The sequence below is a fragment of the Carcharodon carcharias genome, chromosome 32 (assembly GCF_017639515.1).
Source record: "Carcharodon carcharias isolate sCarCar2 chromosome 32, sCarCar2.pri, whole genome shotgun sequence".
NCBI classification, from domain to species: Eukaryota; Metazoa; Chordata; class Chondrichthyes; order Lamniformes; family Lamnidae; genus Carcharodon; species Carcharodon carcharias.
The window spans coordinates 10,386,966-10,402,722 of NC_054498.1; the positions used below are offsets into that span (position 1 = coordinate 10,386,966).

General features: G+C 46.5%; 1 protein-coding gene across 3 annotated transcripts in view; it reads left to right on the forward strand.

The window, feature by feature from the left end:
- Positions 1-9,545: 9,545 nt before the first annotated feature.
- Positions 9,546-15,757, forward strand: part of LOC121272069 (collagen and calcium-binding EGF domain-containing protein 1-like) — a 166,792-nt gene continuing 160,580 nt past the window's right edge. For 2 of the 3 annotated variants that reach the window (XM_041178493.1, XM_041178494.1), the window contains exons 1-2: positions 9,546-9,761; positions 10,674-10,754. In XM_041178493.1, coding sequence (XP_041034427.1) covers positions 9,670-9,761; positions 10,674-10,754 — 173 coding nt within the window. In that variant the 5' untranslated portion in view covers positions 9,546-9,669. Of the gene's footprint in view, positions 9,762-10,673; positions 10,755-15,757 lie in introns of those variants that run through there. The other variant, XM_041178497.1, reaches the window with a different exon arrangement.

Here is a 15,757-nt window from a genome sequence, read left to right on the forward strand (position 1 = left end):
TTCTTGTAACAATGTTCCTGTCACACCTTGTTGATACCATTGCTATTGTTCTGAAACAGTGTTACCTGAAACGCCAAGAGCAAAACTGTGAGAGATCTGGTGAAAGTAACAGTTTATTACATTGGACCTTCAATCAGCTGAAATGGGTCTTGCTTCTTTCTCCATCTAAATCCTACGTCTTAGCTGAAACATCCAAAGAGTTCATGAACAGAGACCATTCCCATTAGGAAAGAGGAAGGGGAAGTACTTAGAGATAAATGTGTCCTCTTCTGACTTGTCCACCTCCTTATGGCCAGCAACAAAGTTGAACACAGTGTGGGGAGGAGGAGGCTTTGTCTGCCTTCCCTCTCAGGGTACATGCTTAATGAAGTGGAAGAAAATGGGAAACTTACAGCACAACACCCACTACTAAACAGAACATAATAAAACAGAATCCCACCAACATCCAACTGAAAGTCCATGACTGGCTTCATTGAAAGTCAAATTTTCTTTCAGGATTCCAGGATTTTCCTTGATATTTCAGGATTGCTTTACCTGCGTTTTTCATGAAACTTGCAAACCTGCGTCCTTGTCCATGATAGCCCTGTCATTCCTTTCTCAACTGCAGCACCATTCTGCAAATTGCCAACAGATTTACCGAAAGATTGAAGGAGAGTAAGCCCCATGCTTTATGACACCCGCATGTGAGAGAAAGCATTGCAGAATATCTACCTAGCAACTGACTCAGCTCACACAGCTCTGGTCTTTCTCTCTTTGATCTGCCCCAAGCGTCCCTCATAAAATCTGACATCCATTCATATTTTTCAATTCACAAATCAAAAATTTTCGATTAAAAGAAAATTCTAATTGATGTTCCAGAGAACATAGTCACAAAGTTGCAGATTCAAGTCCCACTCCAGGACTCCAGCACAAATATCATCACAAATATGCTCCAGCAGTGCACTGTTGGAGATGAGTGTTTCAGATGAGACGTTAAACCAAATCTGCTTGCTTGAGTAGATGCAAGAGGTCCCATGGCACCATTGCGAAGAAGAGCAGGGTGTTATCCTTGGGTGTCCTGGTCAATATTTACCCCTCAATCAGCATCATAAAAATAGATTATCTGATTAATATCACATTGCTGTTTGTGGGAGTTTGCTGTGTGCAAATTAGCTACTGTTTTTCCTACATTGCAACAGTGAAAACACTTGAAAAAGTACTTCAGTGATTGTGATGTCCAGTGATCATGAAAAACGCTATGTAAATACAAGTCTTCTTTCTTTTTCAGATGATGTTATGACGTGCTCATTCAGCTATGTGCAGCTGGTATTTTCAGTGTCCCCAGGACTATTATCCACTATTGAATGAGAAGGCCTTACTTTTATATAATACAATGTTATATAATACTTATAGCGCTTTAATAAGCCTTTGAGGATATTTCTAAGCACTTTATATAAAACTATTGTTATTGCCATGTTGGCACCTCGAACAGTAAATTTGCACATGCAAAGCCCCAGAAGCAGCAAGGGTATGAACAATCTACTTGTGACAAAGGGAGAAGTGTTGGACAGAAAACAACTGCTCTTCATCGAATAGTGGCATAGCATCTTTAACATCTGGACTGGCAGATAGAGTTTCATTTTATTGTTTCATTTGAAAGACTGTCCAGCGCTCCCTCAGCATGCATAAGTGTAAGGTTAAGTGTAGATCTAAGTGGAAGTGTAAGGCTAGAATATGTACTGAAGTACATTGGGGAACTTGAATCCCTAAATTTCTGACTGCAACCCATTTTCCTCTTAGGCAGTCCCTCAGGACCGAGGGTGACTTGCTTCCACTCCCATTCAATGGGTTCTGAAATGGCTGATAAGTCCAATGTGCAATCTGCAGATTCTGCCACATGTCAGGGAGGTGGTGCTTGAAGAGTCAGGCACATGAGGTATTTGCAGGTGTCTGAAGCCTTGGCTTCACTTCCTGACAAAGTCTTTCAAATTGTTTGGTGCCTTCCCAAATGAACCTGCTCTATTTTGGTCGGTCACAAGACAGGTACTCACATCAGTCGGTGGGGATGTTTGACTTCTTCAGGAATGCTTTGAGGGCATCCCTAAAACGATTCCACTGTCCTCCTGGGAGTCTCCTGTTGCAACCAAGTTCTGAACAAAGCAATTTCTTCGGGAGTCTGGTGTTAGGCATATTAATGGCACGTCCTGTCCAGCGGAGTTTGTTTTGAGTGATTAGCACCTCAATGCTGGGCAAGTTGGCTTGAGAGAGGACACAGCTGCTGGATCACCTTTCCTGCCACCTGATTTGAGAGACCTTGCAAAGCCACCACTGGTGGTACTTCTCTAGTGCTCTGAGGTGCCTGCTGTAGGTTGTCCAAGTCTTCTCTTTGTTCTTTCCTGGAATGTGGGCATCACTGCCCATCCATAATTGCCCTTGAGAAGGTGGTGGTGAGCTGCCTTCTTGAACTGCTGCAGTCCCTGTAACGTGGATAGTCTCATCATGCTGTTAGGGAGGGAGTTCCAGGATTTTGACCCAGAGACAGTGAAGGAACGGTGATATATTTCCAAGTCAGGATGATGAGTGGCTGGATGGGAACTTCCAGGTGGTGGTGTTCCCATGTGTCTGCTGCCCTCGTCATTCTAGATGGTAGACGTCATGGGTTTGGAAAGTGCTGTTGAATGAGCCTTGGTGAGTTCCTGCAGTGCATCTGGTGGATGGTACACACACTGCTGCTACTGTGCGTCGATGGTGGAGGGAGTGAATGTTTGTGGGTGGGGTGCCAATCAAGTGGGCTGCTTTGTCCTGGATGGTGTCAAGCTTGTTTGAATGTTGGTGGGGCTGCACCCATCCAGGCAAATGGAGGTTATTCTGTCACACCCCTGACTTGTGCCTTGCAGATGGTGGGCAGGCTTTGGGGAGTCAGGAGGTGAGTTACTCGCCGCAAAATTCCCAGCCTCTGACGTGCTCTTGAAGCTACAATATTTATATAGCTGGTCCAGTTCGGTTTCTGGTCAATAGTAACCCCCAGAATGTTGAAAATGGGGGATTCAGTGATGGTAATGCCATTGAACGTCAAGGGGAGATGGTTGGATTCTCCCTTGTTGGAGATGGTCATTGCCTGGCACTTGTTTGATGCAAATATTACTTGCCATTTTTTAGCCCAAGCCTGAATATTGTCCAGATCTTGCTGCATTTGCACATAGATTGCTTCAGTAACTGAGAAGTCACGAATGCCACTGAATATTGTGCAATCATCAGCGAACATCCCCACTTCTGACCTTAAGGTGGAAGAAAGGTCATTGATGAAGCAGCTGAAGATGGTTGGGCCCAGGACACTACCCTGAGTAACTCCTGCAATGATGTCCTGGGACTAAGATGTTTGACCTCCAACAACCTCGACCATCTTCCTTTGTGCTAGGTATGACTCCAACCAGCAGAGAGTTTTCCCCCTGATTCCCATTGACTCCAGTTTTGCTAGGGCTCCTTGATGCCACACTCAGTCAAATGCTGCCTTGATGTCAAGGGCAGTCACTCTCACCTCACCGAAGCATATAGGAATCCGGGGATCACTGCTGCCCAGTAAACTATGAGCTTATTCGCAGGTTTGAGATCTTGATCCTCAATCACTGCTTTTTTTAGTTGGTTGAAGGCTGAGCTGGCACTTTGGAGGTGATGATGAATTTTGTCGTCTCTGCCTGTCTTCGATGAGAGGAGCCTCCCAAGATGTGGAAAGTGGTCTGCATTTTCCAGGATCTTGCCACTGATCTTAATCAATGGGGGTGGAGGGGGGACGTTTCTGCTGTGAGAGCTGGTTGAAAGAGGGCCTTCGTTTTCCCATATGCTTCAGAGAATGGGCCAACACTGACTTGGAGCTCAGTTTCTGAGTGAACGCACACAAATGCGTCATTTTCATACTGAAACTCAATGAATAAGTTTGGGGTGATTTTGGCTTTGGATTGAAGGCAGCATAGGTTGAACAGTTTCCAGTCTGTCCGTAGGTTATCTGGAGATGAGGTGCAGTACTGCAGTGGGGAAAATGGAGAAGAGGGTTGGTGTGATCACACAACCTTGTTTGACCCCACTTATTACTGAGATAGAATTTGTGATGGCACTATTGTTGTGCATCACAGCTTGTGGTCATCGTAGAGTAGGCAGGTGATGGTGCCAAATTTCTGAGGGCAGCCAAATTTGAGGAGGATACTCCGTAAGCCACTGCAATTGACAGAGTCAAAGGCTTTTGTGAGATCAAAGAAGGTCCCTCTGTTCACTGAACTATATTGGCACCTGTGTCAGCGGTACTTCAAGTTTAAATTTCTCATCCTTGTTTTCAAATCCCTCCATGGTCTCCCACTTCTCCAGCCCTACAACCTTCCAAGTTCACTGCATTCCCCCAATTCTGACTCTTGCGTATCCCCAATTTTCATTGTTTCACCATTGGTGACTATGCCTTCAGCTGCCTTGACCCTAATCTCAGCAATTCCCTCCCTAAACCTCTTTTTTCTCATTTAAGATGCTCCTGGGAACCTATCTCTTTGACCAAGTTTTTGGCTATCTGTTCTAGCCTCTACTTATGTGGCTCAGTGTCATATGTTTGATAACGTTTCTGTGAAGCAGCTTGGGACATTTCACTATGCTGATGACATTGTTGTTCTCAAACTGTGTCCTCGCTGACAAAGATCGCTGTTAATAATGAGTTACCCAGCTGCCTGGTCTGAGTGGGCCCTGATTCCGTTTGGTGTGTGTGTGTATGTGTGTGGTCCGCTGTCAAGCCAACATATTCCCCACTGCAGTTTCATCGGGAATGTCTCCTGAAGTTTTATCCCAGTCGGCTTCATTGAGGACTTTTCAATGTCGAGGGATTATGTTACAGGTGTTAATAGTTTTTCTTTCTGCTGAAGGGTTTACAGAGGTTAGACTCTAAAAGTCATTTCATCACGGTTGTTATCAGTCCTTTCAAATGGGGATCACAATCAACAACTTTGTGTTATTTCCTTTTGATAGGTTTTCAACACCAATTTTGCACAACCTTGCGGATTGGGATTTGCACTGTCTATCTTCAAAGTGACATGCAAATCTCCTATATATCTCCCCCACCTACCATTATAATTCCCACAGCCACAGCCTTAACCCTAGGCACTTAATGAAATTCTTCAGAATCCTGCATTCATAAACCCTTGCACAGACCCCTACTCCTGGATGACAAGTTTTAATTATTTCTGAGGCGATCCACTTTTTAAATGGATTAGCAATTCTGCTGAAGCTGATAAAATGCTCAGGGCATTTAGTGGAACTCCCAACCCCGCCCAAGAAAGTTTTAAACACAGCTACACAATTCACTGGAGTTGCACTTGATGCAGTGTTGAGTTGAAGACTGGCACTCAAAGAGGTTTCATGCCATCCTGTTACCCAGCCAGAGCAGAACTAGAATTCTGGGAGCAATTTTAACCAAAGCAGAATGGTGCAAATGGGTGGGTTTTGAGTCAGAAGCCTTTTTACACCTGAATCGACTTCTCATCCCACTCGGTTTTAATGGCCTGATTTTGTGGAGAGTTGTGGTCCTTGCTGCCTTCCCAAGCTAAAAGATCCACCTTTTAGCCCACTTACCACACTGACAACTGCCCTGCAGCAATTTAACATTGGAAGCAGTGTTAACTGCTTTAAGATTTAATGGGGGGTGATGGTAGCAATCCAGACATCCAGCGTAATGTTCGAATCCCACCACGGCAGATGGTGGAATTTGAACTCAATAAAAATCTGGAGTTAAAAGTCTGATGATGACCTTGAAACCATTGTTGGTTGTTGAAAAAATCCATCTGGTTCACTAATGTCCTTTAGGGAAGGAAATCTGCTGTCCTTACCTGGTCTGGCCTACATGTGATTCCAGACTCACAGCCATGTTAAATACCCTCTTAACAGATGGGCAATAAATGCTGGCCTAGCCAGTGATGCCCACAACCCCAAGAATGAATAAAAAAAGGGTGAGCCTTCTGCCCCTGGGATCAGGCTGGATCAGGATCAGGCTGGATCAGGATCAGGCTGGATCAGGGTCAGGCTGGATCAGGATCAGGCTGGATCAGGATCAGGCTGGGTCAGGATCAGGCTGGATCAGGATCAGGCTGGATCAGGATCAGGCTGGGTCAGGATCAGGCTGGCAGGCCCCAGCAAAAGTGAGGTGTGTTTGGGGAGCCGGACTTTGAGGATCATGGGTGTGAGGGTATGACCTTGAAGGGGGGGGGGTGCTTCCAATGGGCACAGGAGGTTCCCCTTCCCAACTTGCTCAACACCAATTAAAGCAGCCGGGTTTTCTACTTGGCAATGGCCTCCCTGCCAATGGGTAAAATAGGGGCAGGGTGGGATGAGGCCTTTAAATGTCCATTAATTGGTCACTTAAGGGCCTTGATAGGCCCAGGAGTGGGGAGGGCACCTGCCACCCCTTCCGACAGCCCCTCCCCCCACCCCACCGGCCGCATATAATTTCAGACAGGCCAAGGGTTGGCAGCTGGAATTTTCCAGCCCCTCACGCTGGCTGGTCTGCCAATGTGAATGGAGATTTCAACAACTTGCCGGCTCCCCCTCCTGCTGCACTGTGGGGAGGGGGGTGGGTTGTGAAGGGAATGGGGCTGGAAGATTCTGGCCATTGGATTTTATGAGCCCCCTCCAACCTCAAACACGCCTGCAGGGGCCCGAATCTTCCCAGGAGCAGCAATCACCGTCGGATTGCAGCTCCGCTCCGACTTTTCTCCGCCGTGGCCGAGACTTCCGATCCCAGCTTCCCTGGGAAGGCAGAGCTGATCTGAAATGGGGCTGTTTCCTCGCAGCACTGGATTGTTGGGGGTAGGGGGGGGGAGACGAGCCTTGCCCCTTTTTTACGGCACTAGCTTTGAAAAGCTGTGGGGAGAAGGTAAGTATGTCAGGGGGAAGAGTGGGCAAGTGGACAGGGTGAAAGGTGGGTAGAGTGGCACAATGGCAGGTGGATGGGGTGGTAGGGGTGGCAGCTGGGTAGGATGGCTGATGGGTGAGAGCAGTAGGTGGGTCAGGGACAGTTGGGTTGGGAGTGGTTGTCAGGTTAGGGGTTAGTCAGATTGGGTTTGGGGAAGTCAGGGGGTCAGTGGGGAGTCGGATGGTGTCATGGGGTCAGGTCAGGTTGGGGGACTCAGGTAGTGCGGGAGGGATAGTCAGGTCAGGGGGGCTGCCGGGGGTGTCAGGAGGTTGGTCAGGTGGTGGGGTCGGTTCAGGTCTGGTCAGGGGGAGTTGGGAGGGTCAGGGGCAGTTAGGGGCTAGTTGGGTGGTGGGGGCCAGTCAGCTTGGGTTGGGGGAGATGGATGGTGGAAGATAGTCAGGTTGGGGTCTGTCAGGGAGCGGGGGTGGGGCGGGGTGAGTAGTCAGGTGGTGGGGTCAGGTCAGTGTGGACTCAGGAGGGTCAGGAGGAGTGAGGAGGTTTCGGGGGTTAGTTGGGTGATGAAACTAGTTAGTCTGGGTTGGAGGCAATGTGTGGGTTTGGGAAGGTCGGGGGCTGAGGGGGGGTGTCAGTGGGATCAGTGTAAGTGATCAGGGGCACTGACACTGACAGTGTCTAACATTTCCTGGGTAACTATCTGGATAAGTAAGTTAGAATAGTCCAGGGTCTCCAAGTTGGAAACCTTTTCAGAGGGTCCTGGGGAGCAGGGGGAATGCCCGTTGGAAATTCACACTGCCCAGATAACTGCCACAGAATCACTGCAGCAGGACTTCCGAGATGTCCTATAGATCATCTACCAGTTATGTCCAGTCTCTGATGGTCCAGAGACTGGAAGATCTGGGCCAAATTGTAACTGTGGGCAGACCAAGCTGAAAATATTCCGTTTTGAAATATTTTATAATTATTAAATTCGGCCGCTTTGGTTGACCATTTGGAAGTCAATCATGTTGTTGTGAGGCAGTTGTACCATAAGCATTCCAAGTGTTCAGTGAATATGGTGTGTGCGATTACACTATGAATCTTGGTTATGAGGTGCTAGATATGGCACAGTGACTGGTAGTCTCACTCCTCAGTCTGGAGATTCCACCCCAGAACCCTGAGGCGCTCCCAGTGCAGTGCCGTATTGAGGGAGTCCGAGATGTCATCTTTCTGATGAGATGTTAAACCAAGGCCTCTGTGTGCTCTCTCAGGTGGTGTAAAAGATCCCATGCCATTGTTTTGAAGAAGAGCAGGGGAGTTATCCCTGGCGTAATAAAAACAGAAAATGCTGTAAAAACTCAGCAGGTCTGACTCGAAATGTCAACTCTGTTTCTCTCTCCACAGGTGCTGTCAGAGTTTTTTTTTCCTAACGTTTTCTGTTCATATTTCATATTTCCAGCACCCGCCATATTTGGTTACCCCTGGTGTCCTGGCTAGTATTTATCTGGCAATGAACAGAACAAAAAACAGATCATCTGGGTCATTATCACATTGCTGTTTGTGGGAGCTTGTTGTGCACAAATTGGCTGCTGCACTTCCTACAATACAAAGAGTACTTGAGAGGCCCGGTGGGTGAAAAGCGCTATGTAAATGCACGTCCTTGTTTTTGGCATCATTGCTCGCCCCCACTCCCCTGACCTGCGGCCAAGGTTCTGCGTGTGACAGTGGGATTTGTGTTTGTTGCGGGGCGAGGCGGTCTTAAAACACGCTTGATAAAATCTCTGATGGATTCGGGGTACCAACTGGTATGGAGCAGTGTTGGGGGGGGTGGTGGGAGCGGGGCGTGGGGTCGGTTCATTGCCGAAGAATTGACCGTGTCTGTGTTTTAAGGGATGTGAGATTTTTTTTTTTTTGCTGCTGCCAGTCTGGAGACCTGAAGTTGGTTCGCTCAGATCTCGAGGGAGGGGGGAGTTGAAAATATTCAGGCCACCTTGTTTCTTGCCGGTGAATTCTCCCCACTAACGCCTCTTTCACTGCCAAGTTCCCTGAGGACATAATTATTGGCCCAACTGCAATCTCCGGCTCTCCAGGTATTCCTCCCTGAACGGAGGGTGCATTCTGGCTCCTGTCGTGCTCTGTCCTGGGTTGCAATTCAACTCCTGCGGATTCCTCCACCACCCCACCACAATCACACCATCTAGTTTCACTCCAGATCTGATGTTATCAATGCCTGGGTGGGATAATTCTGTCTGCCAAGGGATTCGATCAAGAACCTTTATCTTTTTCTCCCGTGGGTGGGTTCACTTATGTCGCGTCAATTACACCTGGTGAAACTGAGTCAAGGCGTGCGCGGTGAAGTTGCTTTTTTTTTAATTTGTTTTCCGTCCGGCGGGTGGTAGGGAGACTTGCGAACTCGTCAGCTGAGGACGCTCATGCGTTTGTTTCCTGGGACTGGGAGACTGAGCCAAGACTCCCGGCCAAACCTCCCCCCACCCCCCTCCTCCCCCGTCACTCTTCCACGTTGCCCCGTCTTGCGAGAGGAGGAGGAAGAGGGAGGGGGGGAGAGAGAGAGAGAGAGATGAGGCTTGCGTGAGTTGTAGGAACCTAACTCTTCCCCCCCCCCCTCCAACCCCAAGCTGCCAACCCTCCCCACCACCACGCCGTCAAGAATAACCCCCCCCCCCCTCCCAACAACAGTTCCGAACCAATCCAACAGGAAATCAGGAATTGGAAGGATCCACACACTCACAGAGTGTCACTCCACCCCCACCCTCCCGACGACGAGTCTTGCTTCTGTTCAATCTGCCAGAGACATGAATTTTGGAGAGCAAATTGGGATGATTCTCGCCTTCACAATGCTGTCATCAACTTGTCCGTCGTCTGCCTTGAAAGTGGAGCTGGAAAGGTAAGGGTTAATTCATTTAACGAAACGATGGTTCTTACTCGGCCGTTCTTACAGTTGGGGCACGGAATATGTTAAAGTGCGACAGGAGGGACAGCAGCCAAAGGTTAACGGAAACGCTGATGTTTTTTCTAGTTAAGACGAAAAGATTTGCATTGTTGCTTTTTTTAAAAAAAAAAAATTCGCTTTGTAATATCTCACCGGTTCATGCCAAAGCGCGTTAGGGGCGGTTATACAGAGGGAAAGATTCCATGCGGAGTTTTGCCCCCCACCCCCCCCCCACCTCCCAAAATTGTTCGGTGCTCACTGTTCCTCCTGGAGTGATCGGAGGCAGCGAGTCAGTTGCAAGACTGTGGGAGGCTTTCTGTATGGACGCTCACTGTAGGCATAGACTGGTACTCAGGAGTGCAAGAGCAACGCCTGCACTATTTTCTGTTCGCTAATGACCATTTTCGGTCGTTCAAAAAAAGTTACAGGGGAACAGACTGAACTCCATCCTCTCAGGTTGTGTCCCCCAACAAAGTGCGAAAGTCGTTTATTAAACTTAGTTCTGAATATCTCGGGGAGGGGGGGGGGGGGGCGGTTCTGAATGTCTCATGGAGAAACGTTCTCCCGTGCCAAGTGTTTTGTTATTATTTTGCGCACTTAGTGAGCTTGTAATGCTTTGCAAAGTATTGCGTTTTATTTTATTTTTTCCGACCGCAGGGTAATCGCCGATTTCTGACAAGTGTCTCCAGTAGCGGCTTGTGTTGATATAGCCCCATAAAGGCACTAAAAATGTCCCAGGGCGCTCCAGAAAGAGCTCCGCTAAAACAATGAGCTCACTTTGAAACCAAAATGAGTGCGAGTGCTGAATGTGATTCTGTCCTGACAGTCAGTGTGTATCGTCTAATGTTTTCATATTGTTTCAATTAGTGAAGCATGTGCTGAGAATCATGTGGTCACTTTGGAATATCAATGCACAAAAGCTACCGGGGAAACATCCACGTGTTTAAGGTAAGGGGAACTTGATATTAAAAATGTGGTTTTATTTTTTTGGCGGGGGTCACAATTAACTGAGGGCCCTGTGTATCCCCGGCAAGAGCCCAGTGCCATCTGGGTCACAGATGAATGAAGGGAACAGAACCTGCGATATTGTTGCTTACACAAAACATGGCCTGTGGTCTGGGAAACAGCAACAGGAGCGACACCTTCACAAAAGCGAAATGTCTCAAGAGGCTGGAAACCCGAAACGCTGGAAGCTCTCAGCGCGGAGGGCGAAGCCGTTTCAGCCCCACGTCTGAACTCTCTCCACAGATGCTGCCTGAGCTGTTGAGTATTTCCAGCATTTTCTGATTTTAGGATTGACCCTAAATGCAAACCGCTTTATGGATCATTCAAACTTTCCTGAAACGGTCTCTGACGCAGCTTGGGGCTATCCCGGCCAACCGACTGTCTCCCATTTCAAAACCAGGCACCGATTCTCATACTGGGTGTGAGTAGCTCTACAAAGCCACGGTTTAAAAAGTTAGACAACCCGGGGATTTGTATGGCTTAATTTTGAATGAAAGTGGAGATGCACGTTACCATGTCTCCCCATTAAAAGAAAGAACTTGCATTAATATAGCGCCTTTATCAACCTCAGAACATCCCAGAAGGTTCTAGAGCCAATGAAATACTTTTGAAATGGAGTCACTGTTGCAATGCAGCAAACAATCTGCACACAGCAAGCTCCCACAAACAGCAATGTGATAAATGACCCAGATAATCTGTTTTAGTGATTTGTTAATAAAAGCAAAATGCTGCAGATGCTAGAGATCTGAAATAAAAGCAGAAAGTGCTGGAAAAAAAACTCAGCGGGTCTGGCAGCATCTGTGGAGAGAGAAAAACAGAGTTAAGGTTTCACGTACAATTTGACTCTTTTTCGGAACACCAGTTCTGAAGGGTGGAACCTGAACCCACAATCTTCTGACACAAAGGTGAGAGTCTACCTGCCGAACCACAGCTGACATGGCTAAAGGGGCTTGCAGATTGTGACCTGTTGTTGCTGGGTGAATGTGACATGGAAGCCATGCAGTATGACTTGTTCCTGCCCGCTGCACATCACACTCTACAGCTCTCTGCGCAGTAACTGCCCCATTGATATAGCTGCATTGTCACTGCTAATTCACATTGTGCAAATACATTATTAATACCAGTCAATCACCCATGACGTTGCACAGGAGAATCCATCGCAAATGCAGTCATCGGCTTAACAGTTTCGAAGCCTCCGTTTCTCTGCTACCCACTCTTGAGTTGCTGGGAAAATCAAGGTGCAGCAGTGCCAGAAGAGTGCAATTGCAGTGTGGCGTTTAACAGAGGCAGTTTCCGTTATAAATATAGGAATCATGTGAAGTTGACCTGAGAAGTGCGCACAGGCATATGATCTATACTGTATCATACGTGCGAGTGTCCAGTTATGGGTCCAACTTTTCCACAAAGTGAAAATGAAGGTTGGTACACATAAAATTTTAGTTTTACAAGTCTCTCCTCCCTGTCCTGTTTAGGAAATGAATGAGACAGATTGATCAACAGGAGGGACATTTTATTCTTTAATCCTCATTTGTAATTATTGAATGTCCAACCAACCGTGAACAATTTTGGCCAACTACTTTCACAGGGCTATGTGCTTTTAACTCTTCTGACTTATGATAATAATGCTCATGCTTTGAAGGGGATTTAGAGAGGAATGGCAATTCTACAAAATATATGTGAACATTTAGCCACCAGGCAGTCTGGTGTGCTGATGAAAACAATCTGGAACATTCAGCAAAGCTAGGCGATGTTTCAAAGCCTTGAGGGAGGAGCCTCCACAGTAAATACAAATATGATGACTTCTCATGGTATTGCAAAACCACATTTGAATGGGTTTTGCAATTTGCTGTCAGATTAGGCTTGACTTGTTCTTGAGCACTAAATGGCTTTTGTATATCTATGTGCTTGTGTTGATCCAACTTTGCAACATGTTCCCACCTAGAATTGATTCCCAGCTCCTGCTACTTCCCTGACTTTGGGCTGAACTGGTGAAGTTGCCAACAATGTAAGACGGACATTTGCTGAGAAGAGTGCAGAGCTTAATTGCTTCTTCCTCTTCCAAATGCTACCCCTGCATTAGCTTCTCAGGCTGAAACTGCTTGTAGCATGATGGGGTGACCTTCCCACTACACGTCCACCACCGCCACTGCCACCCCCCCTCCCCCTCCCCCCGCCACCCCCACCGCCCTCCTGGGCCTGCCTTGCACTGATCTCCAACAGGAGTAATACTGGTGCAGATTATCAGGGATACCGCAACATGGGGGATCTCTGTCTGAGTGTCATTCTCCTGAAATCCAAATGTGAAGATAAGAGTCTCTTGAGGGAGAAAGTAGTGGCCATAAGGTCATAAAAGTACATCTCGTTACCATTACAAGGGAATTGTTCACCTTACATAGCTAATGACAATGACGCTAGTAAGTATTTGTTTTTCGGTTTAGGAAAAGATATTTCACAAAACCTTTTAATAGTACAGAACTTGAATATTGCTGAGCAATCAGGGTCAAACTGCCTGGTTTAAATTTCAAACAGTGCTTGGCAGTTAACTGTCAGTCACCATCAATGGTGCATTCTCCATGACACTACACTTGCCAAACAATCAGCACGCTCTTCACATAGAGTATAAATTGTTGTTTCCCCCCCTTATATTCGTATTTTTGCGAGTGTCCTGATGAGTGCAAGGCGGAAAGCTTTGACATGTCTCTTTTCTCAGCAGAACCTTTAAGATGTAAAAATGGTGACATTTACTAGATAGAATCATCGAGTAGTGACTGCAGAGAAGGAGGCCATCAGCCATTATGCCTGTGACGACTGGGTATCTAATTCATCCCACTCCTTTGCTTTTCCCACATTCACTTGCAAATTTTTATCCTTCAAACATTAAATTTTGCTCCAGACTTCACCCAGCTCATTGCTGCCTCAACTCTACATGCCCCACTAGAGAACATTACCAAGAAGCTGTAAATAACATTGATATGTCGCAATGCCTCTGTCCAAGAGTTGCCTGTAATTTACAGCAGTGGTGCTTCTGTGTCATGAGTTCGCCAATGTGCACTGGGTTTTGTTTTGCAAGGCCCAAATACTCTGATTGGGAGATAAAGCTCCTTTTGCTATCTCCCTATCCACGGATGACTAGGCTATCTGTCAGCTCCAGGCACTTTACTGCTGTAGACAGCTATTGCATTAGTATTGGAAAGCAACTGGACTGCCAACACTGGGATTATTACCGTTGTCCAGGAAGGGAATTAAACAGCTCAAAGGCTTTGGAAGAAGTCAGATGATTGTCTTATTAGCTTTCTTTGTGAATTTCAGTCATTAAAAGTTTTAAGATAATTGGCAAAAGAACCAGAGGGGAAATGAGGCGAACAATTCTATGGGTTTCATTCTATGAAAAGCTGCAGTGTCATATAACACAGGAGCATTATAACTAAGTTGAACAAATCAGATTATTATTTCAGGAGAACAGTCTCCTGAGTTTCTGAAGGTTGCCTTTTTTTCTTAGCACTAAAAATTTGAATTGCCAGAAATACAATTCTGGGACTTCTGATTTATCTAGAGTAATATGTATTACAACTACTGCTGTGAAAGGTAGGGAAGTGGTGTGCAATCCTTTCAACAACCTGGTACCATAGGAAACTGAGAAGCTGATCTCAGTGCTGAGTCCTGTTCAATGAAAATTAGAAAGAAAGAAAGACCTGCATTTCTACAGTGCTTTTCATGACCTCTGGATGTCCCAAAGAACTTTAAAGCCAATAAAGTACTTTTGAAGTGTAGTCACTGCTGGAACGTAGGAAATACAGCAGCCAATTTGTGCAGGACAAGCTCCCAAAAATAGCAATATGATAATGATCCTCCTCCTTCAGGTACCATGTCCAAGTGGCCTTGGTGACCATGGACTTTCACTGGATATGTCCATTATTATGCTTGGCAAAGTACTGCAGTGGTTTGCCATTTCCTTCTGCAGTATGGCCTGCTCTTTACCACTCATTGTCAGGCATATAGGTAGGATTTACAGGCTGATAATCAACCAGGTGTTGACCACATTATGAAGGCACTTTCCACAGCCATTGATTCCTGAAGTTGGACTTGAACCTGGAGCTTGTGGGCCATAGGTAGGAACATTACCACTGTACCACAAGACCTCCCATTTTAAGTAATGATCAGAATGTCTCTCAACCAACATGATTAAAATAGACCAAGACACAAGGAAGTAGTCCCCTGCTTCTCTTTGAGATATTGTCATGGCATTTTTTAAAATCCAGTTGAGAGAGCTGTTGTGGCCTTGGTTTAACATCGCATCAGAAATACAGCACCTCTGACAGTGCAGCATTCCCTCAGTACTGCACTGGGTCATCTTAGACTACCTGCTCAAGTCTCTGCAGTGGGGCTTGAACCCCCAATCTTCTGTATCAGAGATAGGAATGCCACCTATTGAACCACAGCTGAATTGGAGGTTCAGGTATGGAATCACTCCGTATTTTGCAGCCATGTAAATCAAGAATAGGTTCCATGCTGAAAGTGGATTCTTGCAATCTTTGGGGGGGGTGGTGGGGGGAGGGGGGGGTGGGGGGGGTGGGTAAGTGGCTGCTAAAGTATGCAACTAATATTCTGTGAGATCTTTGATTACATTAATGGTTTTGAGAGTATTCCAGAAACAGACTTAGCCACCGTTAGTGGCATTTGTCAAGAATATTTGGACTGTGTTAATAACACGGGCTGCCAACGATGACTTTTCCTACATCAGGGTGCAGTGAACAAACTCAAGTTGCCTGAATATTGAAGCTTTCGAGATTAGCATCACGTAATTCACTGGCAGCTATATGAGGTTATTCTGCTTCCCAAACCGGGTGAAGGGTCAAGGCTCGCTGAGCAGCTCATCACAAGTCTGGAACTAGTAGCAAGAACAGACTAGGTAAATCAGGAGGTGGCGCAAAGCTTGGGTTTAGAAA